Source organism: Oryctolagus cuniculus, chromosome 5 (genome assembly GCF_051225735.1).
Source record: "Oryctolagus cuniculus isolate XC-2025 breed Fujian yellow rabbit chromosome 5, ASM5122573v1, whole genome shotgun sequence".
NCBI lineage: Eukaryota > Metazoa > Chordata > Mammalia > Lagomorpha > Leporidae > Oryctolagus > Oryctolagus cuniculus.
This window is the reverse complement of record NC_142871.1, coordinates 31679409-31705455: the sequence shown is the minus strand read 5'-3', so window position 1 is coordinate 31705455 and position 26047 is coordinate 31679409. Positions and strand designations below refer to the sequence as shown.

At 44.1% G+C, this 26047-nt stretch overlaps 1 protein-coding gene and 1 long non-coding RNA gene across 6 annotated transcripts in view; one reads left to right on the top strand and one right to left on the bottom strand.

The window, feature by feature from the left end:
- IL20RA (interleukin 20 receptor subunit alpha) overlaps positions 1-7293 on the bottom strand; it is a 52432-nt gene extending 45139 nt beyond the window's left edge. For all 4 annotated transcript variants that reach the window (XM_089332627.1, XM_089332626.1, XM_008263569.5 and 1 more), the window contains exon 1: positions 6912-7293. In XM_089332627.1, coding sequence (XP_089188753.1) covers positions 6912-7008 — 97 coding nt within the window. In that variant the 5' untranslated portion in view covers positions 7009-7293. The remainder of the gene's footprint in view (positions 1-6911) is intronic.
- A 324-nt stretch (positions 7294-7617) lies between these two features.
- LOC149126456 (uncharacterized) overlaps positions 7618-26047 on the top strand; it is an 89715-nt gene continuing 71285 nt past the window's right edge. For both annotated transcript variants that reach the window (XR_016233681.1, XR_016233680.1), the window contains exons 1-2: positions 7618-7884; positions 15949-16009. This is a non-coding gene — a long non-coding RNA (uncharacterized LOC149126456). The remainder of the gene's footprint in view (positions 7885-15948; positions 16010-26047) is intronic.

The following is a 26047-nucleotide window of genomic DNA, read 5'->3' as shown; positions in this document are numbered from 1 at the left end:
GCACAGAATCTTCTGGAAAAAAGTGAGATGAGACCCAGGAAGAACACCGTGGAAAGATGAAGGCATGTGGACAGCCACCAGAAGCAAGGAGGCAGGAATGTGGCAGGTTCTCCCTTGCTGTCTCACAGGAAACCAACCCTGCTGATGCCATGGCTTCAGACATCTCCTCTCCAGCACAGTGAGATGATGAGGTGACGTCACTTAAGCCACCCAGTTTCTGGAATCTTGTTGTGATGGCCTTCAGAAACTAATACCACAGGTGTCTACTGCTTGCTTGTAACTCATCTTGAAAATGAACACAATGGGTTGGCACTGTGGCTCACTTGGTTAATCCTCCACCTGCAGCGCTGGCATCCCATTTGGGAGCCGGTTCTAGTCCTGGTTGCTCCTCTTCCAGTCCAGCTCTCTGCTGTGGCCCGGGAAGGCAGTGGTGGATGGCCCAAGTACTTGGGCTCTTGTACCCACATGGGAGACCAGGAGGAAGCACCTGGCTCCTGGCTTTGGATCGTTGCAGCACCGGCTGTGGCAGCCATTTGGGGAGTGAACCAGTGGAAGGAAGACCTTACTCTGTGTCTCTCTCACTGTCTATAACTCTACCTGTCAAAAAATAAGTAAAAAAAAAAAAAATGAACACAATGAAGGGCCGGTGCTGTGGCATAGCATGTAAAGCCACCTCCTGCAATACTGTCATCACATATGGGTGCCAGTTTGAGTCCCGGCTGCTCCTCTTCCCACTCAGCTCCCTCCTACAGCCTGCGAAAAGAGTAGAAGATGGTCTAAGTCCTGGGGTCCCTGTATCTGCGTGTGAGACCTGGAAGAAACTCCTAGCTCCTGGCTTTGGATCGACTCCACTCCAGCCATTGCAGCCATCTGGGGAATGAACCAACGGATGGAAGACCTCTCTCTCTGCTCTGCCTTTCAAATAAAATAAATAAATAAATAAATCATTTCTTTAAAAAATGAACACAATGTTACTGAAGAGAAAAATGAATGCTCTAAGGGCCACCGAGTCACCAGAGTGATTAGGGGATTGGTGTAGGTGAAAAAAGGCCCGTGAATTTGGGAAGGAGGACATTTCCACAAGGAAATAATGTAAGCAAACACTTGTACTAGAACCCTGCGGTTGCCCAATGATCCCATGTCACCAAAATACCAAGGCAGCTGCATGGAATGGGACCCTGGATTACCCAGCTGAGAGGCGGCTGGAGGAAAAGGAGACGTGTTGAAACCAAGAGGTAGAAGGAAAGCTTGCCGGCAAGTCCGCACAGGACCAGGTATGCCTGTTCTCTGTGCTCCAGGTGGAGCTGGCATTTGATCATGCAGAAGAGAAAGTAGCTGAAGTACCACTTTGGTAGTTCAAAGTGCAATGCTGTGATCACTACCCTCCAAACCCAATGCATTTTGCACAGATAATATTTATAATCAACACAATTTTCTGTCTAGAAAAGAGGAGCCTTAAAGACCACCAGGACAGACGTCACAAGTCCTAGATAAAATATTACTCCCTGCTTTCATTCTCTATACTCTGAGAAGCAAACAGAAAGGAAATCGCCTTTGTACAGTGAAACTGCAGAGATACGGAATTCTAAGTTTGAATGAGAGGTCAGGGTCTGTATCCTCAAGACAACAAAGATGAGGAAGGAGGCACCTCGAAGACATCGGAAATGCAAATTCTCTAAAGCAAGGACCTGATGCTGAATCATGTGAGGATAACCTCCCAGATGTCATGTTGAGAGTGCCGTAGACCAACAACCTCAGCATGATCTACATACGGGGAGTCAGCCCGAGGTTATACACACATGCTGAACACACACTTTAAACACCAGGAGAGGCACAGGACTGGGATCACATCACAGGGGAGGTGGCTGGCGGGGAAGACACAGAGGAAAGTGAGGGCTGCCTTCAGTGCTAGCATGACCCAAATTGAAATACAAACAGTAGCACATGACCCTAGCTTGTGACAGTGGGTAATGAAGCTGTAGAAGGGGCCAAGAATAGGAGAGGACCAACTTAGGTGAGTTTGGTCAATAATGTCTTAACTGGATGCTATAAAGCTAAAGATCAAAGAACCACACAGGGATGCTGTAATCCAATTAGGAAATTATGTTTCTTGTAGGATCATGGATTAGCAATTCTGGTGCTACTTTATACTAGAATTAAACAAATAATTCAATTTGTAGATAACGATACCTGGGTTTTTCACTATTGAAGAAAGAAGTTACAAATAAAGAAAAAGGAAGGCTGCAGTGAATCTTGTGCTGCGGATTGAAATCAGTGGTATCAGTATAAAGTCATGTTCTTGAATATATGCAGTTACAGAGAGAAATATACACATACATATTTATGAAGAGAGAGACAGAGATATAGGATATAGCTATATCCTATCTATCTAGATATAGGATATAAAAGAGGATATAGATGTGTGTGTATAACTGGCTTAGTATCTGCATTTGTATTTCCCAGTTCTGTCTTCCGAGAGAGCCTAAAAATGATTTTCCAGTAGCAATGAACATGCTTCGTATCCAGATCTTGGTTTCTAAACACCGTTCTCTAGTGGAAGGAACCAGAGTTCCTTGGGGGAAGTGGTGAATTCCAGGCATAAGGCACAGAAAATACAAGCTAAGTCTACAACATTTTGTGGTGCTAGAAAGACGTGAAGTGCTCAAAAAGAGCTTCATAAAGGGCTTCTTAAAAGGATCCAAGAGCCAAACGAAGACACTTTTAATGACCAAGGCAGAAAAAAATCTGAGTACGAAAACAAATAATGATAATATTGGATAAGAACTTGAAGAATAAATATGAGTCTAAATTGATATATTTCAATAACTGAATAAATGAAGGAAAAAATTTCAACTAATAAATGTAGAAGAAAAGAATGGAAAATAGAAGTGAGATTTAAAAATCACTCTTAGGCAAAATAGTTGTAGCAGTCAAAATCTATTGATGAGGTCTAGCATTATTGTGCAGTCAGTTTGAGACCTGGCTGTTCCACTTCTGATCCAGCTCTCTGCCAGTGCACCTGGGAAAGCAGCAGATGATGGCCCAAGTACTTGGGCCCTTGCCACCCATCTGGGAGACATAGATGAAATCCCTGGCTCCTGGCTTCAGTCTGGCCCAGCTCTGGCCATGGTGACCATCTGTAGAGGGAACCCGTGAATGGAAGATCTCTCTCTCTCTCTCTCTCCCCTTCCCTCACTCCCTCCCTCCCTGTCATTCTGCCTTTAAAATAAATAAAATAAATATATTTTTTTAAAAATCCACTGATGGATATTAAAATTACTGGGTATAAACTTGGGGAGAAATAAGATATTTGCATAATCTCAAAGTTTCTCTCCAGATGGTATTTATTCATCACAAGGTGAAAAATATTAACTTTATATTCAGAAACCAAGTGATGGGGGGTAACATGAGCAATAAGAAGACAGGCTGACAGCACACATGATTTGACATGATGTACAGAGAAAAACAATATCAATTATGTGTTGTTCTTGCACAGAATGAAGGACCTTATTCTAATTGTGAGTCCCAACTGAGGGATATTCTAGGGACAAGATGACCAGAATCCTCAAAAGTGTCCAGGTCAAGAAAGCAAAGAAATGCTGAGAAACTGTCACCATGGGAAGAAAACTAAGAAGACAGGACAAGGAAAACACAGTGTGAGATCTCAGGCTGGACACCGGACCAGAAAAAGGGTGTTCGTGGAAAGATGGGTGAGATTCCAGCAAGGTCTATAGCTGAGGGAATAGTACTATACCAGTGTTGATTTCCTAGTTCTGAACATTGTGAGAGTTATCTAAGATGTTGAAACTGGGGAAAGCAAGGTGAGCTATGGAAACTCCGCATTATTCCTGCAGCTTTCCTGTAAGTCTAAAACTACAGTTGTGTGTTACTTAGTCTGAGAAATGCACTGTTACAATATGGGTTACCTTTATTAATTATTTTGATATTAATATCTTGAGGCCCTTGCCGCCTATTCAGATAAAGAATTCTGCATATCGGCTCAAGTAAAACAGGAGACGTGGTAAGGTTTAGCATTTATTTAGTGAGAGAAGTACACAGGAAAGTGAGGGCTTTATTTAAGAGAGAAAGGAGTTTACAAGTGTGAGCTGAGGAGTCCATACCAGGCAAAGACCAGGTTGGGAGCCTCGTGTGAGAAATCCACAGGCCAGAATCACACTGAGCAAAGCATGCAGTTAGGAGTGACCACAGGTAGTGTAGCAGGTGTGGGCAGGAAAGCAGGGGCGAGGGGAGAGGTGTGGGACAAGGCAGGGGCCCAGCATGGCTCCACACCTTTTATTTGTTTCTAAAATGGGAGCAGTTACATAATCTAATCAACAGGTGAGCGTATATAGGTAGAGGCATGAGAACACGAAAGGGAGCAGGAGATGTGGTTTTCCAGCTCATGAATCTAATTTTTAATGTAATCATATCTGCTTGATTATATAAGTTAGGCAACTTCATCATTTTGCAAATGTCACAGAGGGCACTTACACAAACCTAGATGGGATAGCCTGCTACACACCTAGGCTCTATGGTCTAGCCTACTGCTCCTAGGCTACAAACCTGTGCAGCACACTACTGTATGGAGGACTGCCGACAATCAGAACACAACAGAATTTGTGTGGCAATGGTACAGCAAAAAATATGAGGTGATAGGAATTGTTCAGCTCCATTAAAATATTACAGAACTATCTTTGTATATGCAGGTGGTCATTGACCAAAACATCCGCATGCGGCACAAGACTCTAGTTAAAAAAAAAAAAAAACCTGAAAGTTTAGGTCACTGGAATCATGTGTGTGTGTGCGTATGTGTGTGTGTGTGTGAGAGACAGAGAGAGAGAGACAGAAAGAGGGAGGGAGGGAGGAAAGGAGAGAGAGAGAGAGAGAGAGAGAGAGAGAGAGAGAGGAAAGTATGTCTTGGAATAACTTCTCAGTGAAATAAAATATGCAGTCTTTTTGTGTTTATATCAAAGAAGAGACATTTCAACCAACACTGCCACTGTGTTAATTATGGTGTACTAAGTCTCATAAACCCCATGGTTGTAGTACCATTTAGCCTGCATTCGAAGGTTCCAAAACTCAAGCTAGGCCCAGTTTTTCACAGACATAATACGCTCCATAGTTTTTCCTCATTGGGGATTTGGGGAAGTCCTTGAGGGAGGCACAGGGGAAGGTCACGGCAGGTGTGAGCAGGGGTTAGCTGGGGATGGAGGGGGAGGGGAGGCATTCTAGCAGCAGGAACTTCAAGGTGGGAAATAGCTCCGCCTGCTCTAGGGACTGGGAAAAGGCCAGCACTGAAGAATTCCAGGGTGGGAGGTAAAGCTGGCCAGGCAGGCCGAGGTGGGCCCCAGGGGCCTGCAGGAGAATTCAGAGTTCGATAAGCGACCGGGTGAAAACCCTGCCCTGGAGAGCTCGGAGGGCAAATGACACGGTGTCAGCCCTGCCTTGGGTGCACAGCGTGTCCTGAATTCCCTTTCAGACTTCACCTGAAACCTCAAGATTTTTCTTAAAATGTTGGCGCCAGCCTTGAGTCTTTCCTTTCTTTCTCTTTGGATCTTTGGGCATTGCACAGCCTGATTCAACACCCACTGGTGTGACTGCTAAAGCTTTCATCTACCGTCCTAAAACTCTGTGCAGGGCAAACACCGCAGATGCTCCGCCAATTCAGAGCAGGGGAGACACGGGCGCCTTCTCCCCTGCCTCCCCAGCATTCCTTAGAAGACCCAAGGGCTTCAAAAAGCTTCTTTCGCTTTTTTGCCAATTTTGTTTAGAGGTTAAGTTTACATAGTGCTTCAAAAAAGTTCATGGAAAATGAAACGAAAAAAAAAATAAGTCCCTTTGGGTGCAAAAAAAAAAAAAAAAGTTAAAATCCATGCATCACCCTTTCCACAATGCACTTTTTCCACAAACTTTTCGCAGCCCCCATCATAGTGCACCGTTTTCAACCGTTTGGGCACCAAAGCCTAACCTGTCTTTTTATTCCATTTTCTCTAGAACTTTTTAAAAAAGTACCCTCATATTGCTACCTTCTACTGTCACTCCCTACTTCAATTAAGGAGTAAGTTTTCTTTTTCTTTCCTTTTTGATGCATAAGAAAGCCAATCCATATTTGTTCCTTGAAGGCTCAATATCTGGCTGCACCAGTTGTGGGCTCTTCGCATTCAGCTTACATGAACAGGCAGCTACAATTTCTGATGTATTTTGGGTTTGGAAGAGAAGCTTTTTTCGTGTGTATAATACTTGTTCAAAAATCCCTCCAAGATCAGCACGCACACGTGTCTCACTTCTGCTGCTACCGCGGAACTTAGCCTTTTCTCGGACAGCGAGCACTCCGCAGTTTCACGGACAACTTTGCTGCTGCACTCACTACTGCTGGATCATCAGAGCTTGATGTAAATCAGCTAAGAACAGCATCCCGGGAACTTTCCCCAATACGGGGGATGGGGGGTGGGTGGAGGAGAGGCAGAGGCAGAACCAGGTTTCTTGGTTTTTTAAAAAATCTTTTCTCCTGCACCTGAGATGCAGGAGAAAATAAAAGGAAACCATTTACTGAATCACTGTAGTTCCGTGGATTCTCACTGGTAGCGCTTAAACTTAAAGTCAGCCTTTGCCATAAACCAGAGAAGAGTTCTGTGATTTCTGAAGACTCCCAGGGCACGGATCTGTACGCGGCCTTAACTGGAGGGGAAAAGCGCGGCCTCCTTCCAGACGCTTCCCGGGACTTCTCCCTGCGTGACTCACCCCGCACTGTTGGCGGGCTCCGGGATCTGCGCGGGTGGCGGGGCCGAGGCGCGCGGGCGAGCGCGCCCCGCAGGCAGCCGTCGGCCACCGCAAATCGATCAGAGTGGCCGCTGCACACTCCCTACCCCGCACCGTCGATCCTCCCAGCCCCGGGTGCGGGACCCACCTACCTGCGCTTCCCGGCGGCGCCGCCGCGAACAGCAACAGCAGCAGCAGCAGCAGCTGCAGGGCCGGGCGGCCGCGCTCGGGGCACCGGGGGGCGCGCATGGGTGGCCCAGCTGTGTCACTTCCACAGAAGCCGGCCCTGGGGCCCGCGCCCCTCCAGGAGCCCCCGGGGGAGCCCCGCGCGCGCCGGCCTGAGCGCAGCTTCCCGCGGCTGCAGTGGCCGCGGCGCTCGGGCGTTCAGCGCTGCGAGCCGGGGAGGGGCGTCCACCTGCCTGCTGGTCGGTTGCACCGCCGTGAGCTCCCAGGAGCCTGCGAAGGGGCCTCGCAGAGCGATCGCGGTCTCCGGGCTTATCTGATGGTCACAGTTCAATGCCGGAAGAAGACCGACTGCCAGGCACACCGTGCTGGATGGCATCCAAACCTGCCAACCTGCAGCCAGGTGCCGTCCCATCGAACAGGTGAGGACCTGTGTGCCGTGGCCTCCAGCCTTCCGGGCCGGGACCGACTCCAGGCTGAAACACAGAGGAAGAAGCCATTTAATTGAGATGCATTCCGTCTCTTTCCCCCCAAAATGCCTGTTGTCAATGCCTAGGTAAGAGAAACGACCCTAGAATTTGATCTTAGGGGGAAAAAGTCCTCAGTAGTTGGGAAAAATAAAAAGCTTTTGGTGCGGAAGGAGGGGGATGTGAAGTGATTTTTCAGAGTCCCCTCCAAATGGGACGTCAGGCAGGGCCACTCTGAGGCCGGGACTCAACAGGATCCATCAATCCATCGTCAATCGTCAGTGGGCGCCTTTGGTTCTCACCAACAGGGGGCGTCAGAGGACTAGCGAAAACCGGAAAGGGAGCCATGGGCTTCCTGCGTGGATCGGATGTTCCGGTTGGCGGGAGCCGCCAGTTCCTTCTGCCCTCAGGGCGGGCGTGGTTTGCAGTGGCTCCGCTCGCTGTTGTCATATCCCGCTTAGTTCTGCTCTCTGTGGTCAGTACCCTCCCCCTTTACTTTCTTATTTCGCCGACAGGTGTGGAACCGGCTCCTTGCAGATTTTTCCTGTTACAACAACTGGGGCAGCTTCTGTGTGTGGAGAGAACAGAATTCCGGCACATTTCAGGAGGCCTCTGTGTTACCCGGCCCCATCTGGGCGATCTGGAACTGCTGTTGTTTTAACTTTGAAACTGGAAACTGTTAGTTAAGTGCCACTGTGGTCATCTTAGGTCTTGTGGGTTACAAGTATGTGGGTAGGAGTATGGTTGCTACAAGACTCTTGGGGTCAGTCATTCTTCAATATCTAAATTATCGGAGCTGCGTGCACTTCTGCTCAAGTATGAATGATTCGTGGCCTTAATTAGGGGCTGAAGCAGACACATAGAGGAGCCTCCTTTATCTCCTAATCCTTTTGTACATGAACGGTGACATTGCGTTATTTCACCAAATTGCCCCTCCACCTAGGAAGTGGGGACAGGGGCCTAGCTGGGACTTGCTGTTCTCTGCCCCCATGAGCGAGCTACCTCTGGTATAGGGACCACTTTGTGCCTGCCTCTCCTGCCCCCTCTCTCATTCTCTCCCTGTACCATGGTACTTACCAGAGGGCAGGCCAAGCTCCCGGCACTCCCCTGTCTCCTCTGGGTGCCCGTGGTTCTGAAGGCTGGGCACAGCCTGAGAGCTCTCTGGCTATTCACTTCAGAGTTTTCTCAGTATCTTTAATTTTTAAAAAAAAAAAGATTTACTTTATTCATTCAAAAGGCAGAGTGACAGAGATGGAGAGAGAAAGAGAGATTTTCTGTCCACTGGTTCATTTCCCAAATGGCCAGGAACCTGGAACTCCATCCAAGGTCTCCCATGTGGGTGGCAGGGGCCCAAGCACTTAGGTCATCTGCTGCTGCTTTCCCAGGTGCATTGGCAGGGGCTGGATTGGAAGTGGAACAGCTGGAACCTGAACCATGGGCCAGTACTGCAGGAGGCAGCACGGGTTAATTGCTGTGCCATCACACCTGCCCCTCGGTACCTTTAATTCTAACCTCTTACCCATCTCTGTTAACATTGGAGGTTTCACCTCAAAAACTCCAGCAGCTCATTCTAATATTTCTGAAATGATTCAATCCATTCAAACAGATGTTTTCTTCTATTTATCAATGTTACACCCTGGATTTATCACATTGAGATTTTAATTTGTGGGACCTGATGGACCAATGCATGAATTACTTCTGGGCTTTCTGATCAAAAAGGTCATAAACCAATACTTCCCACCTGTCACTCCAGAGCACTAATGCTGTACAAAAAAATTACAAAATTTTCCATTTCTAGATAATTCCTAAATGGTGTCCAGGGGTGATACAAAATAGTGATGTGAAGCCACTGAATTCATACTCCGAGCCAGACACTGTGCTATGCATTTTTTTTAAAGATTTATTTTATTTTTATTTGAAAGAGAGTTACAGAGAGGTAGACACAGAGACAGAGGTCTTCCATCCGCTGGTTCACTCCCCAGATGGCTGCAATGGCCAGAGCTGCGCCGATCTGACGCCAGGAGCCAGGAGTTTCTTCTGGATCTCCCACGCGGGTGCAGGGGTCCAAGGACTTGGGCATCTTCTGCTGCTTTCCCAGGCCATAGTAGAGAGCTGGATTGGAAGAGGAGCAGCCGGAACTAGAACTGACACCCATATAGGATGCCAGGGTTTCAGGCCAGGGCATTAACCTGCTGTGCCACAGCGCCAGCCCCATGTGCTATGCATTTTATCTTGACTTCCTCCTTCAGTCTTGCTTCAGGTCTATAAGTTGGTCGTGGTACTCCAAGTTTCCCAGTGAGGATCCAGGCTTGGACAGGCCACTCACTGAATGGGCAGCAGACTGGAATCTGATTCCCAGTGAGTGGAATTCCAGAGGCTGTGCTTTTCCTGGATTTCCTTCCAGGCCTCTTACACTTAAGAAAATGAAGCAAATGCATTTGAGGTGGGAACTGTAAGACAGCACACCCATGAAAACAGGCACTTACCGATTTATGGAAAGGGGTCACTTCTGCATTGCAAAAGGAGCTTTTCAAATGCACATCATTGGACATACAAGTATATCAGATGTAAGGCCACACAAAACACTCCAAACACTGGAGTTAAGGGAAAGGACTTATGGACAGGGGAAATCTGACAGGCCGGAGTGAGAGGGTGAAGAAGAAAGGACGAGAGAGAGAGAGAGAAAGAGAAAGAGAAGAAAGTCAACAGAGAGCATATGTATGGGAACCAAGTCCTGTTATACCCTTGCAGAGAGTAGAGAAGTGGGAGCAATGAATCCCATTAGTGTGTGGGGGGGGTGGAGCTAAAGCCTTGTGATTGGGCCGTTTGGTCACCTGACATCTAGTGAGCCAGGCAAGGCTTAGGACAGAAGCTTACTGTGCAAGATGGCGACAGGACCAGAGCCCAAGATGGCACCGGGGGTTTAGATGGTGCCACAGATAAGACTGCGCCGTTTTGCTATCATCAGGGACAGGTTCGGATTGCTTTCACGTGACTGCTCCTAAAGCAACCTGAAGACTTGGAAGCAGTTAGGAGAGAATGGATAAGATAAAGTTCTCTGAAAAAGATTGGGGAGTGTGTGTTAGAAAAGCAGAGAGGCTGGCGCTGTGGCTCACTTGGTTAATCCTCCGCCTGCTGTGCCAGCATCCCATGTGGGCACCAGTTTCTAGTCCCGGTTGCTCCTCTTCCAATCCAGCTCTCTGCTGTGGCCCGCGAGGGCAGTGGAGGATGGCCCAAGTGCTTGGGCACCTGCACCTGCATGGGAGACCAGGAAGAAGCACCTGGCTCCTTGCTTCGGATTGGCGCAGCGTGCTGGCTGTGGCTGCCATTTGGGGGTGAACCAATGGAAGGAAGACCTTTCTTTCTGTCTCTCTCTCTCTCACTGTCTAACTCTGCCTGAAAAAAAAAAAAAGGCAGAGAATCCCAGATAGACAATAAACATCAAGGAAAGAACTTATCTGATTTCTAAAGTGCTTTTACTTTACTATTCTGTGTGGATATTTGAGGGTCACTAGCAACATTTACATTATTGCCATCTTCTTAAATCCTAATGCTGTGTAATATTTACAATCCTAAGGAATCCTATCTCACCAAATCTTCCTGTAGCTCTTTCAAAAATTTTTTGAGAAGCACTTCATGAATTTTTGCAAAAGATTTGTTTGTCTTTTTGAAAAATGACCTATTTGAGAGGCAGAGAGACAGACATATAGAGATAATTCCCATCCACTGGTTCGTTCCTCAAATGCTTTCAGTGGCCTTGGGTAGGGTTTGAGGACAAAACCAGGAGTCGAGATCTCAATCCAGGTTTCTCATAAGAGTGACAGGAAGCCCTGCTGCCTCCCAGGGTCTACATTAGCAGGAAGCTGGAGTCAGGAGTCAGAGCTGGGACTGAAACCCAGACACTCTGACAGGAGCACCAGCATCCTTATGCCTTAACTGCTAGGCCAATCACTCACCGGGTTCATGCACTTAAAAAAATGCAGCTGTGAAATGTAACACACATGCAGAACAATGCACAAAGGGAGATGTTATGGCTCAATGAGTTGTTATAAAGTGAATGCATTGATAAGTACCATCCAAGTCCAAGATATAGAATGATGCTAGATCTACAGAAGCCGCTTTGGCACCCCTGATCCTGTCCCCCAAATCATTCTTTGTGTATTATTCTGTTTCTGGCTTCTTTCTCTCAGCATCGTGCTTCTACAGTCAGGCCTGTTATTGCCAATGGCTGTAGTGATTGCAGTGAAGGTCTCTTAGTATGACAGTCTTTGATGACACCAACATTGGGCTATTACCAGTTGTGGTGCTTTGAATGTGCTTGTACCTGTCTCTTGCCCAGGAACATACAGTTCTGCCAAATGCATTTTGCCTAGTAACAAATTGCTGGGCATGGACTACACGTGATTTCAACTTAAGTCAATAATGGCCAGCAAGTTTTCACAAGTCGTTGTACCAGTTTACATGCCCGTCAGCTGTGAAGAAGGAAAGTTCTTCCACATTCTGGCCAATGCTTGCTGCTTCAGGTTTCATGCTTTTAGCCGTTTGAGAGGGTAACTAATAGTATCCATTGTGGTTCTCATTTGAGTTTTTCTGACCATCACGGACATGGAAAGAATTTCTTCATAAACTTAGTAGGCATTGGAAATATTCTTTTGTGATGAATCTACTCAAATTTCTTGATTTTCCCCCTCAATTAGATTGTCTTTTTATTTTATAATTTGTTTAAAAGAATCTCCTACATATGTCAAAATTAGACCACTGGCAGTTATATGAATGGTACTTTAAAAAGTTTCTGGAAAATTGAATTAAAAGATAAATTTATTTTGGTGCAAAAACTTTAAAACCCGTGCATAGTTTTCGGTAATAGAATTTTCCATGACTTTTTGAACATCACTCATATGCATAACTTTAAAAAAAATTACACCAAAATAAGCTTGTCTTTTCATTCTCTTTTCCATGAACTTTTTAAGTATGTTGCGAATATCTTTCCCTTTGTTGTAGCTTGCCTTTCTACCCTCTTAATACTGTCGTGTATAAAAGAAGTTCTTAACAATTCTCTCTCTGCCTTTTATTTCTGAAGTAAAGAAAAGAGATGCATAAAATTATGTTGACAATGTAGTAGGGGCCACTGTTGTGGTGTAGTGGGTAAAGCTGCTGCCTGTGATGTTGATATACCATATGGGCACTAGTACATGTCCCAGCAGCTCTAGTTCCTGTCCAGTTCCCTGCTAATGGCTTGGGAAAAGCAGCAGAAGATGACCTAAGTGCTTGGGCCCCTGCAACCTAATTGGGAGACTCAGAAGAAGCTCCTGGTTTGCTCCAGCCTGACCCAACCCTGGCCATTGTAGGCAACTGTGGAGTGACCCAGTGCATGGAAGGTTCGTTCTCTCTCTCTCTCTCTCTCTCTCTCTCTCAATCTGACTTTCAAACAAATAAATAAATCTTTAAAAAAGACAATATGGCAGATGGAAAGATCAATTAACAGTATATAAAGGCCCCATTTATGGACTTTTGATAAATTACAAAGAGGGTATTTCAGATAAGTGGAGAAAGGATGAGATTTTTCTGTGAATGGGTAAATTTTTTGAGTAAATTGAGTATTTGCTATTTCACAACACATACAAAAATAATTTCAGGTGTATTGAAGAGTTATTTTGGGTTGAATTATATTCTCCTGAATTCACATGTTGAAGTCTCAAACTCCAGTAACTCAGGATGTGGTCTTACTCAGAAGCACCGTTGTTGCAGATGCAATTAGTTCCTCCAATATGACCGTGTCCTTATAACACAGACATGTGTGTAAGGAGAATGTTATAGGAACATAAAAACAGAGAGTCTGAAGTGCTATAAGATAGGGACAGCAAGAAGGCTGGTGAACCACTAGGAGCTGGGAGAGAAACATGGGACAGGGCCCTCTCTCACAGGACTCAGAAAGATCCAACCCTGCTGATACCTTGACGTTAGACTTTTGGCCTCCAAGGCTTTCAAACAATAAATTTCTGTCATCTAAGCCACCCAGATAGGGGTACGTGGTTACAGCAGCCCTGGGAAACCAATACAAGAACTCAATGTGAAGGCAAAACTAGATTACTGATGCCATAGACAGGAGTGTCAATTGGTAAAGTCAACAACAGGAGTCACTGTGCACTTACTCCTCATGTAGGATCTCTATCCTTAATGTGCTGTACATTGAGATTTAATGCTATAACGAGTACTCAAACAATATATTTCACTTTGTGTTTCTATGGGGGTGCAAACTGTTGAAATCCTTACTTAATGCATACTAAACTGATCCTCTGTAAAAAAAAAAAAAAAAAAAAAAAAAAAGAAATTATCAATTCCCAACTTGACTCTCACTGGGATTAAACATGACAATAGGTCTGCTCTGATTTCATCATCATTTTAAAAAATCATCTATTATTTTTCACTTTATGTTTCTGTGTGGGAGCAAACTGTTGAAATCCATACTTAATGTATACTAAGCTGATCTTCTGTATATTAAGATAATCGAAAATGAATCTTGATGTGAATGGAAGGGGAGAGGGAGTGGGAAAGGGGAGGGTTGTGGGTGGGAGGGACGGTACGGGGGGAAAGCCATTGTAATCCATAAGTCGTACTTTGGAAATTTATATGCATTAAATAAAAGTTTAAAAAAAAAAAAAAAACTAGGAACATTTTAAAAGCCCATATAGTGCATTATCTTGGGGATAATGTATTTATAGTACCTTGGGGATCAGAAAACATCTCTTAAACAAAAAGAGACTGCCCATTAGATAAAAAGATTGCTAAGTTTGACTACATTAAAATTAAGAATTTTCAGCTCATCAAAAGACAAGAGACAAACTATTGAAGTGAAGGGACAGGCTTCCAACTGGAAGGATACATATGTATCATCCATAACATATTATGCAGAGTATTCTGCTAGGGATACATACATTCTAGGTGTCTACATATATCCTGGAATTTATAGGCAACTTTCACTTGATTTCAAAGATTTTTTAACCCAAAGATTTGTGATGTTGTTTGGTCATTTCTTTTTCTGTTTTGAAGTGGAGAACTACTATGGAAAATAGAAACAGCACCGTGAAACAACAGCTTCTGGAAGGGTTTATAAATAGTCCTGCAACTTCCTTTAGTCAGTTCTATATAAGAAATGGTGGTAATAAAGAAGATGAAAATCCTTGCAAATGTTGAATGACCTTGACATTCATGATTACCAACAAACTTCTCAATGCAGCAACTGTTGATAATAATTCAGCTGCTAGCTGTGTCTGCCAGGCATGCTAATTAGCCAGAGTATGTGAAAAGAAACTACCGATCCTGCTTTTCTGGTTTGGAAAAGCACAGCACGTTAATAATTTGTTTTGGTCCAATTCCAGGGATAGTCTGGCTTTACCAAAGGTTCAGCATAGTTCCTTCTTCTGCGTAATTGAAGGAATCAAGATTTGAAGAGTTTTGAAATGCTAGGTCATTTTGTAACTTTTCCAGAGTAGTTAACATAATTTTGAAGATTAAGAATAAGGTTGGGCAATATACACCAAGACAGCAAGGTTTACTGCACAGTTACAGATTGGCAAATTAGATTTCATTTGCAATAACAGCTACTATCATCAAAAGACCAGAAAGTGAAAGATAAATCCAGACTAGAAGAAGAATTTGCAACACATAGACATGTACTCACATGTACATAAAATGCAGAAAATATAACTCCTACTGATCAGCCAGAAGAAAAGATGGATAGATAGCCAATATGAAAATGGGCAAGACATCAAAGAAGGGGGTACTTTTCTCTGAAGGGAGGAGAGAACTTCCACTTTGATTATGGCCCTGTCTAAATGCTGATAGAATTTGTGGACTCAAAGGGCTTCCATAGCCTTGGCAGTTCATGACAAGAGCCTCGGGTGGTCACTGATGTCATAAATAAGAGTGTCAATTGTTAAATCAACAACAGGAGTCACTGAGCACTTGTTCCCCGTGTAGGACCTCTGTCCTTAATGTTTTGTACAATGTGAATTAATGATAAAACTTGTCTTCAAATAGTACTTTATACTTTGTGTGTCTGTGTGAGTGCAAACTGTTAAAATCTTTACTTAATATAGAGTTGATCTTCTCTATATAAAGATAGTTAAAAATGAATCTTAATGAAGAATGGGATGGGAGAGGGAGTAGGAGGTGCGATGGTTTGTGGATGGGAGGCTGGGAATGGGGGAAGGACTGCTATATTCCAAAAGCTGTACCTATGAAATTTATATTTATTAAATAAAAGCTTTCTTTAAAAAAGAATGGGCCAGAGTTTGAGCAGATACCTTACAGAGGAGGAAGATATCAAAAGAGAAAACAGGCCTCTTAACACTTCTGGTCACCAAGAGAATACAAGTTAAATGCTTTGCTGTTGATATCTTGAAATTCTTCATCATTTTATCTTTAATCCTGTTTTACGTAAATCAAGTTTTGGGAGACTGTGGCGCATGTATCCAAGCAGTTTGCATGTCTGCCATGTTGGTTACCCTGTTCATCGGTAGCATTTGCTATCCCACAGGAGCATGAAATTCCGGTGGAGCCAGCGTGTCTGAGTTGGATGGGACTCAAAGGAGTACACGGTAAGTGGGGGACTGCAAAAGCTGTAGAGCCGTCGTCTTCATTTGAACCAGAACTTGCTTTGAAGACCCAAAGAAGGCAAGGCGGTTTTAAGAAACACTCAGAAAATCAAAGAATCCTATCATAGCCTTTCTCAAGATCTTGCTTCTTTGCATTTGTCAGCCATACATGCTACAGATGGTCACAGAGACAGAACAGGAAAGATAAGGTAATCCATAGCTCTTTTTTCCTTTCAGTCCTCTCTCACCTGTCAAATAAAGGTAGAAGGTGGTAGCATAAGACACATGCTTAAAGTGAAACTAAAGTATTTCACTTAGTTTTCTGTGGCATTTTTTTTGTTTTCATTTGTTTTTGCTTTTCTAAACATTTTATTTGAGGTTTACAAATTTCCGGTATTTCATGGATACAGGTTTAGGAACATAGTGATACCCCTTGCCCCTGCTCCTCTTCCTTCCTTTCCTATTCCCACTCTTAATTGTTACAATGATCTACTTTCTGTCTACTATTTACTCACAAAATTAACCCTACACTAAGTAAAGAGTTCCACAAATAGTATAAAGAAAAAAAAAAAAACCACACTGTTTCTCAACAGTAGAGACAAGGGCTGTAAACAAACATTGAAGACCAAAATGTCAGTTTCACTCCTATACATATATTTTTGGCACTCTACTAGTTACCACAGATCAGGGAAAACGTGGAATTTATCCTTTTGGGACTGGCTTATTTCACTAAGTGTAATGATTTCTGGTTGCATCCATTTGTTGCAAAAGACAGGATTTCATTCTTCTTTATGGCTCAGTAGTATTCCAGAGCGTATATATACCATAATTTCTTTATCTCATCATCAGTTGATGTTCATCTGGGTTGATTCCGTACCTTAGCTATTGTGAATTGAGCTGCAGTGAACATGGGGGTACAGATCACTCTTTCATATGCTGATTTCATTTCCCTTGGGGAAATTCCCAGGAGTGGGATTGCTGGGTCATATGACATTTTCAAGAATGAGATGCATATGCATAGATAAGCTACAGTCTATGAATTATGCAATTTGGTGCTCTTGCATACATGTTAAATGTTCTTACATCAGCATTTAAAATTAGCATTGCAATATAAAAATGAATGATTATATTCAAGCTACTATTTTAACATTTAACTTTTTTTCTTACATAGGGTGACATTAAATAGCAGATAAATACAATGATAAGTTGAGATTGAAGGAAAGGGAGAGAGATCTAGATAGATATTGTGGAGAAAAACCAGAAAAGCTTTATATTTCTATTCCTTTAATGGCATTTTCCCCCAATTCTTTAAATGAATGACCTTGCATTTTCAATTGGCACTGAATTCTAATTATGTAACCAGTCCAGCTTACAAATCAATCACTGAAATCCTGAATATATACTCAACCAAAATAAAGGTTTTGTTTTTAACCAAGAGACATGTCCAAAAATATTAACATAATTAGTCATAATGACCTCAAGCAAGAAATAAACCAAAAGTTTATTGGTTGTATAAACTGTAGTATATTCATATAATGAAATACCAGACAGCAATGAAAATAAATAAATTACTGCTACATGCAGTAACGTGAATTTCACAGATGGAAAAGAACCCAATGCAAAAAGACCATTACCATGTGATTTCATCTGTGAGCAGGCACAAACACAGGCTGAATGAAGCTATGGGGGCCGCAGCAGCAGAGGAGCCACCCCTGCCTAACAGTCTCTGCCTTTCCCTTGAACTGCATTGTCAACAGTGGCATTTTGTGATGAGCCCGCACTGTGTCACTTGGTGCCTGCGTTTCCAATTCAAAGGCTGCCTGTGGTCAGCTTTGTGCCTCACGTCTTTAAAACATGGAAACAGCACTTAGCCTCCTCACTTCTTTTCTTCTTTAACTATAACAGATGTGGATTGCTGTCAAGTATAATTGTTTTTATTTCAGTCCCAAGGATTTAATTTTCAGTTTTCTCTAGACGCTTGATTCTGCATGAAAATCACCTTTCAATTGCTTTTCTCTTTGGAATTCTCTTGACCTGACCCCTCACTTAATTTTGGTTTCTGCTCAATGTCCTCAGACCCCACCCCAAAGAACACCAATCCCCTTGTCAAACTCTGGGCCTTACGTAGTTTCCTTGTTCTCTTCTGCTCTTAAAATGACCCAATATTAGGAGATGTCTGTGTATGTATACATGTGTGTGTGTACACACGTGTGTGAAGTTACTGTCTTTTCCCGCAAGAGCATAACCTCCAGGGGCTAAGATTTCCTCTTTCACTCACTGGTTGGCACTTAGCAGGTGCATAGTTAAGCATTTGTTGACTGAATGACACCTGATTTTGAAAACCAAGAAAAAGCACAATTTTGGAATTTTACCTTTTCTCCACTGTTAAGCATCCTCAGGTACTACCTTTTATGACGCTGCTTTAAGCAGTGGAACTCCAGAGAGACATGAGAGCTTATCCTAAAGGCAAAAGGTGGCGAATAGGAAGCATACGTGTTGTGGGTAGAAACTGGGGTGCAATCAGAACCCTCCTGTAGTTTCTCGGGGTTCCCGTGGTGGGCGCAGGAGGGCGAGAGCGCTCTGCACAGCGAGAGGCACGAGAGCGCCGCTAGGTGTCGCTCTTCGCTCACGCTCCTGCTTCTCGGGGTGGGAGAGGTGGGCAGGACTTTGTGTGTTGGGGTCCCACTGAGTCTTCCCTCCTGAGTATGCAGCCTCCTGGTTTACAACCGCGACAGAGGGCACCGACTCACCTGGACGGGTCTGCTCAATATGGAATCACTTACTGTTCCTACATAAAATTGATTTTTGGTTCTGAGCAGCACAGAAAGATTTAGAAGGGACGAGTGGTCTCAAGTGAGGCTCTCAGCTTTAGTCTCTGCCCACAAGACCTCGCTCCAGAGAAGGAAGGCAGCTGCCAGGGATCTGTCAGTCAAACGGTGACGGACGTATCTGCAGGAGCAGGCTTGGAAGCAAGGCTTCATTCAAACGGCACACCCACGTCCCGCCGTTAAGACACAGAGAAGTTATGTAATGGAAAACAAGGGTCAATGGCCAGCTTCCGCTGCACCAGGACACTTGCTCTCACATTTAACAAACTTCTGAGTGTCACGAGGCTGCAGTTTGAGTCAGTTCCTCTTCAGCTAGTGGCATGAAGAATCACATAACAGTGGGGTCGGCCGGCTGCTACGTCTCCTGGTGCCTTCCCCCTTGAGGCTGTTTAAGCCCACCTTTCTCTTCCCTTTCAAGAAGCTGGCTGTCTTCCTTTTAGGAATTCAGTCATCTCTCAGTATCGGGAGGTGGTGTTGGCGGCAGGGTAGGTTCTAGGACTTCCACCGCCGCCCGCAGGAAGCCCACATCTGTGCAGACTCCCGCCACTTCTGTAAACTCACCAACTCTTTGCATGTAATCTAGGCACTCCCTCCCGTGCGTTTTAAACCATCTCTGGATTACTTACAGTACCCAATACAATGCAAACGCCAAGTGTAGTTGTTCGACTTCACTATTGGGGGGAATAAGGATAAGGAAGAAACGTCTGTGGGCTCAGAAGAGATGCGTTTTTCCCTAAATGCTTTTTCCTCTGTGGTCGAATGAGCCTGCAGACCCAGAACCCTTGCGTGCAGAGGACCCACTGGGTTTCTTGTGCACTCCACTTATTCCACTTCCAACAGAAACTTGGTGAGTAATCTCTTCCGCTGTGCTGCATACTGTTTTAGGGCTGTGGCTGCAGTAGAGACACAACCAATGAAGTCCTTGCTACATTTCAGTGTTTCATCAAAGACCAAAATCTTAAACCAGGCAGAAGGCATTTGGTCTATGGGTTAAAATGCTCACATGCCACATCAGAGCGCCTGGGTTCTTTTCCTGGCTCTAGCTCGGGATTCCAGCTCCCTATCAGTGCTGGACCTGGGAGGTTGCAGGTTTTAGCTCAAGTCATTGGGTTTCTGCCACCCATGTGGAGGCCTTGAACTAAGCTCCTGGCTCCCAGCTTCAGCACTGGCCCAGTCTCAGCCTTTCTGGGCATTTGGGAACTAGACCAGTGATGGGAGCTGGCTCTCTCTCTCTCTCTCTCTCTCTCTCTCTCTCCTGCTCTCCCTACATCACTGTGCCTGTCAAAAGCAAAACATGCTTTTCAAAGATGAGTGTATTTTGGTACAAAAACAGTTTGAAACCCATGCACAGTTTTGTTGTACTATGGATGCGGGATGCGTCTCCTAGGTCATTTCCCGAAGGTCAGGGGTGCAGATGAGCTGAGCAGTTGATTCAGTGGGGGGTGATTTTCAGGAGCACATGCGTGTGCTCCATGTGGGTCTATAATGCGGTTCATCTTCATAAAACCCCGAGCTTTATGGGTTTCAAAGCATTAACTCATGTCTTTGGAACACCCCACATAGATTATTATAATTCTCTGTGTGCTGCCTGCCCATCTGCTTACCTACAGGAATTACAATCAGATGGAATGGCCCTGCTCAAATCTAGGTTCAGAAAAGAAATATGACAATACTTGAGTCCTTTTTTTGTTTTGTTTTGCTGAAGAAGCACAATTCTTTTTACACCCTGCCCGGCGTAAGAATGAAAAGCGTGTTACTCTGTGACTCTCTTGCTTTCAATTGGGGAGAGTAGGAAATTATTAAAAGAATCTTTGCCTCCCCCGACCCCTTACATCTCGATCAGAATGTGTCAGCTCTCAGGCAGTATGCCTGTTTAACTGCCTGCTGCCTTATATATGCCATGGCTTCTACTTAATTTCAGTTTGCAGATTTAGCACAATTATAGGGAAACAATGCATAGCAGCACAGTCAGGTCACCTGCTCATGCTTTCAACGCAAAAGAGAAAGTGGCAGGTAGCATAATCAGATACCCCTTAGATTCCTCCTGTTCTGATGATCAAATATGAATTTCTTAGTTGAACACAAGCAATATACAAAAAAAAAAAAAGCTCAACTTTCAGCTCCTCTCACCCCATTTATTTCCCCAAATGACCTCTTCTGGCCATAAGAATGCATCTAAGTATAAAATCAAGATGAGCTCCACATAGTACAAGAGCTATGCTTTCTTCTTCTCTTAAGAAATGAGTGTTCTGTTGCAAAGACCGACTAGAATGTGTGCAAAAGAAAGTGATGTCCTGATTTAATGCCTGGTGGGTCCATTTTCTTCTATTTAATGGCCACAGATTCATACTCTTAAGCTATGGGATCACTGGTAGAACACGGTGAGAGAGTATAATTTCATCCTTACTCTGGGAAAACAACTACAGCTCAAGGAAAAACATCTCTTCCCCGCCCCACGCCTGTTTTATTGACACTTGTTAATGCTGGCACCGTGTTCATCTTTTAAAAATTTTTTAATTAATTTATGTATTTTGACAGGCAGAGTGGACAGTGAGAGAGACAGAGAGAAAGGTCTTCTTTTACCGTTGGTTCACCCTCCAATGGCCGCTGCAGCTGGCATGCTGCGGCCAGCGCACTGCGCTGATCCGAAGCCAGGAGCCAGGTGCTTCTCCTGGTCTCCCATGCAGGTGCAGGGCCCAAGGACTTGGGTCATCCTCCACTACACTCCCTGGCCACAGCAGAGAGCTGGCCTGGAAGAGGGGCAACTGGGACAGAATCCAGAGCCCCAACCGGGACTAGAACCTGGTGTGCCGGCGCCGCAGACAGAGGATTAGCCTATGGAGCTGCGGTGCCAGCGACACAGCTCTTTCCCTGATGAGGTACAAAAGACACCACACACAAGAACCTTGGGATTCCAATGATGGTGAGTCTGAAAATGCGTGCATGCCCCAAGAACAAGGGAGGGAAATGAGGAAGAAGAATCTTTTGTTAGTATTTTCCTCAATGAAATGTTATCACTGCTATTTTGCTGGCAGAAAGGAACGTTGTAGAATTCAACAGATCTGTCACTTTCATTTTTACTCTCTTTTCTATTTGGCCATTCTCAAAGAGTCCTGTTGTTGTTACGCACTAATGCAACTTGAAGAGAAAATAGTTATAGAGCCAATGCTTTTACATAGTCCAAAATCCAGTAAATACCCCCAAACTAAGCACACATTTGGCTTAGCAATTAAGGTACCAATTAGGATGCCCATGTCTCATCTTGGAGTGCCTGGGTTCAAGTTCTGGTTCTGCGCCCTGTTCCAGCTTCCTGCTAATGCACACCCTGGCAGGCAGCAGGTGATGACTCAAACACATGGATTCCTGCCACCCATGTGGGAGAGTTGGATTGAGTTCCAGGCTCCCAGCTCTGGCCTGGAGCAGTCACGGATGTTGGTGGGTATTTGGGGAGTGAACTAGTGGATGAAGGATCTATGTCTGTCTGTCGGTCTCTGTCTCTCTGATTCTCTGCCTTTCAAATAAAATGAAAATATTAAAAAAAAAACTCTAAAAGCATGATCAGTCTTAGTGGGTAGCTAGGCCAGGCCTCAAGGGAGATTTGGAGAGGGAGAGCAGCTTCATGGTACTGGGTAAGGCAAGTGGAAGTGGAGAATGAGTGGGTACACACCTTGGGGCCTTGCACTGTACCAGTGGGTGAGAGTACTTCAGGACTCTACAGTTTGACTTTGAAATGTAGCTGTGGAATTTCCCTCACATATTTTTCAAGTGGCCAGTGTTGTGGTGCAGTGGGCTAAGCCACTGCCGACCATGCCACTAGTATTGCGATTCAGAGTGCTGGTTTGAGTCCTGACTGCTCTGCTTCTGATCCAGCTTCCCTCTAATACTCCTGGGAAAGCATCAGATAATGGTCCAAGCACTTGGGCCCCTGCCACACACATGGGAGACCAAGATGCAGGTCCGGGTTCCTGGCTATGGCCTGGCTCAGCCCTGGCTGTTATGACCATTTGGGGAGTGAACTGGCATATGTAAGACTCTATCTCTCCCTCTTTCTGTCAGTCCACTTTTCAAATAAATAACTTTTTTTAAAAAAATGTAAAAGCTTTTAATATTTATAAAATATTGTCATATAAATATATAAACAATGAGAGTATGCATGGGTTTCAAACATTTTTTGTAACACAATAAACTTATATTTTAATTCCATTTTTCTGTGACCTTTTGAAGTGCCCTCCTATAAAAAAACTACTAATGAGATATTCTGCATTATTTTCTTCATGCTAGGCCTTGGGAGGTTGGCATGTATAGCTATGAAGTTTCTTTTCAGTTGGTTTGTTTCCCTCTTAATTTAATTATAGAGGGTTTCCCGAAGTGGGCCTGTAAACACTAATTCCAAATTTCAACAAGTAGTATGGGACAAACCCCAAGGTCAAAACTATCCATGCTTTTCTGCAAGACCACTCAGAAATTTTAAAACCTAGAGTGCATTGTGAATCACCAAGAGAGGACTCATAAGGAGTTATACTTGAATTTATTTGCTGATGGGCCTCTTTTTTTTCTACAGCATAACTTCTGGCACTAGTATTGCTTGAAATGACACACAAGCTTAAGTAATTTATTTTAAAGAAGCTCACCCACTTGAGGATACCGATGGATGGCAGGGAAGATGTTTCATTACTTGTGGAATAGTAGAGACAATGGGCCTGGGATTGAAGTATTATGTAGCTAATCAACAAACCAGCCAACTCTCAGGGACAAAGTCATTGAGAGTTGACAGTAACTATGCTTTCATTTCACAATATTTACATATAAATGAAATTTGGAAATAGCAAGCCATCCTGAGCTCTTTAAGGATCAATTATGTAAAATCAGAAATATTTTTATTTCATTCTTTCAATCCACCAGAGTTGATATCCAAAAATTCTTGATTCCTCATATGATCTAAATATCACTAGCTTGTGGTGTTTTTGTCCTTCTTTTACTGGGTACAATTGTCCTTTTTAGGATGTGGCTTCACTAGAGATGAATAAAAGTGAAATACAACTGAATGCTGCTTGATTTCATAACTCCGTAAAAACATATCGACCAGTTTGAATTGGCCTATGAAGAGCTCATTCTGTTCATTTCTATGCCAGCTTTCCTAATCACTCTCATTTCTGTGTTCAGTGGGACTTTGTGATGTCTCTTTGTATTCTACCAAATGCCATAAGTCATGGCCAACTTCTTTTTCCTAATTTACTGGTAGGGGTGACATGTATGGTTGCATTGTTTTCTCTTTGGCATTTTTATAAAGCTGAACTTCTTTTCTGAAACTACATTCTTAAATTTGTCCTTAAAAAATCGTTTAACTCATTGGCAGATTGTAATGAACTTTACTGAAAAGGTAAAGGAGAAACACATTTTAGATAGAGAGAACTGTTGAAGTCATAAAGGGGGTACCAGTTCATACCCCAGTGTCAACATGAGGGGTGTCTGGGTCAGTAAAATTGAGAGGGATAGATTTTGATTGAAATATTAGAATTTACACTTCTACCAGATAGATTCAAATAGAAATATTTTTAAAAAAGATTTTATTTATTTATTTGAGAGGTAGAGTTAAAGACAGAGAGAGGGAGAGACAAAGAGAAAGGTCTTTCATCCACTGGTTCACTCCCCAAATGGCTACAATGGCCAGAGCTGGGCCAATCTGAAGCCAGGAGCCAGGCACTTCTTCTGGGTCTCCCAAGAAGTTGCAGGGACCCAAGCACTTGGGCCATCCTCCACTGCCTTCCTAGGCCATAGCAGAGAGCTAGATTGGAAGGAGCAGCTGGGACGTGAATTGGCACCCAGATGGGATGCCAGCACAGCAGGCAAAGGCTTAGCCCACTACACCACAGTGCTGGCTCCTAGGAATTATTTATTTTTTTGACAGGCAGAGTGGACAGTGAGAGAGAGAGACAGAGAGAAAGGTCTTCCTTTGCCGTTGGTTCACCCTCCAATGGCCGCCGCGGCCGGCGCGCTGTGGCTGGCACACCGCGCTGATCCGATGGCAGGAGCCAGGAGCCAGGTGCTTTTTCCTGGTCTCCCATGGGGTGCAGGGCCCAAGCACCTGGGCCATCCTCCACTGCACTCCCTGGCCACAGCAGAGAGCTGGCCTGGAAGAGGGGCAACCGGGACAGAATCCGGCGCCCCGACTGGGACTAGAACCCGGTGTGCCAGAGCCGCTAGGCGGAGGATTAGCCTAGTGAGCCGCGGCGCCGGCCAGGAATTATTTTTAAAAGCTATCAAATTAAAAAGGAACTTTTCACTTATAGCAGTTTAGTTCTGCTCCTGAATTCTTTCTTTCTTTCTTTTTTTTTTTTTTTTAATTTTGTTTATTTGAAAGACAGAGACAGAGGTAGACAGAGAGAGACACAGAGAATCTTCCAATCCTTTGGTTCACTCCGTAAATATCCACAAAAGCCAGGCTGGGCCAGTCCAAAGCCAGAAACTGGAATTCAATGTAAGTCTCCCACATGGGTAGCAAGAACCCAAGTAGCTGAGTCATCAGCTGCTGCCTTCCATGGTTTGCGTTAGTAGGATACTGGATCAGAAGTAGAGGAGCCAGGACTTGAACCAGGAACTCTGAAATGGGATATAGATGGGATAGGCATCTTAACTGCTGCACCAAAAGCCACTCAGTACCTGAATTCTTGTGTGTGCCCTTTCCTCAGTGCCCCTCTGTTGCCTGTCCTCCATCTGGGAAATGGATAGAACCTTCTTCACTCTCATGAAGTTTAATGAATCATTTTATTATGCCTCCACTTTTCCACTAAGCTAACGTGTAATTAGTCTTTGTTTTGAAAGCCCTCTAAAATCCTTGGTTGTAAAGTGTACCATATTAATAAATTAGTAAGCAATGAAGCCTTGCCTACTATTAAATACTAAAAGGGGGACATGCATTCACTTCTGTCCTGGGGTGTTCTATCAACTCAGCTCAGGAGTGATCCCCCATTAGCTGTCTGACTGGATTTCTAAATTCAAAAGTGGTTCAAAAGTGGAATTTCTTTCTTTAAAATTATACTTTAGAAAGGGCTTTTGTAGGAATGAATGAACGAATTCTTACAACACTGTAAGGTAGAAGGCTATGACCTGCTGACATAAACAAGAAAGCTCAGGGTTGTCTGATGACGTGATATCCTTCTCATTTCTCTCCATGACCTGCCTTTTTTTTTTTTTTTTTTTTTTTGACAGGCAG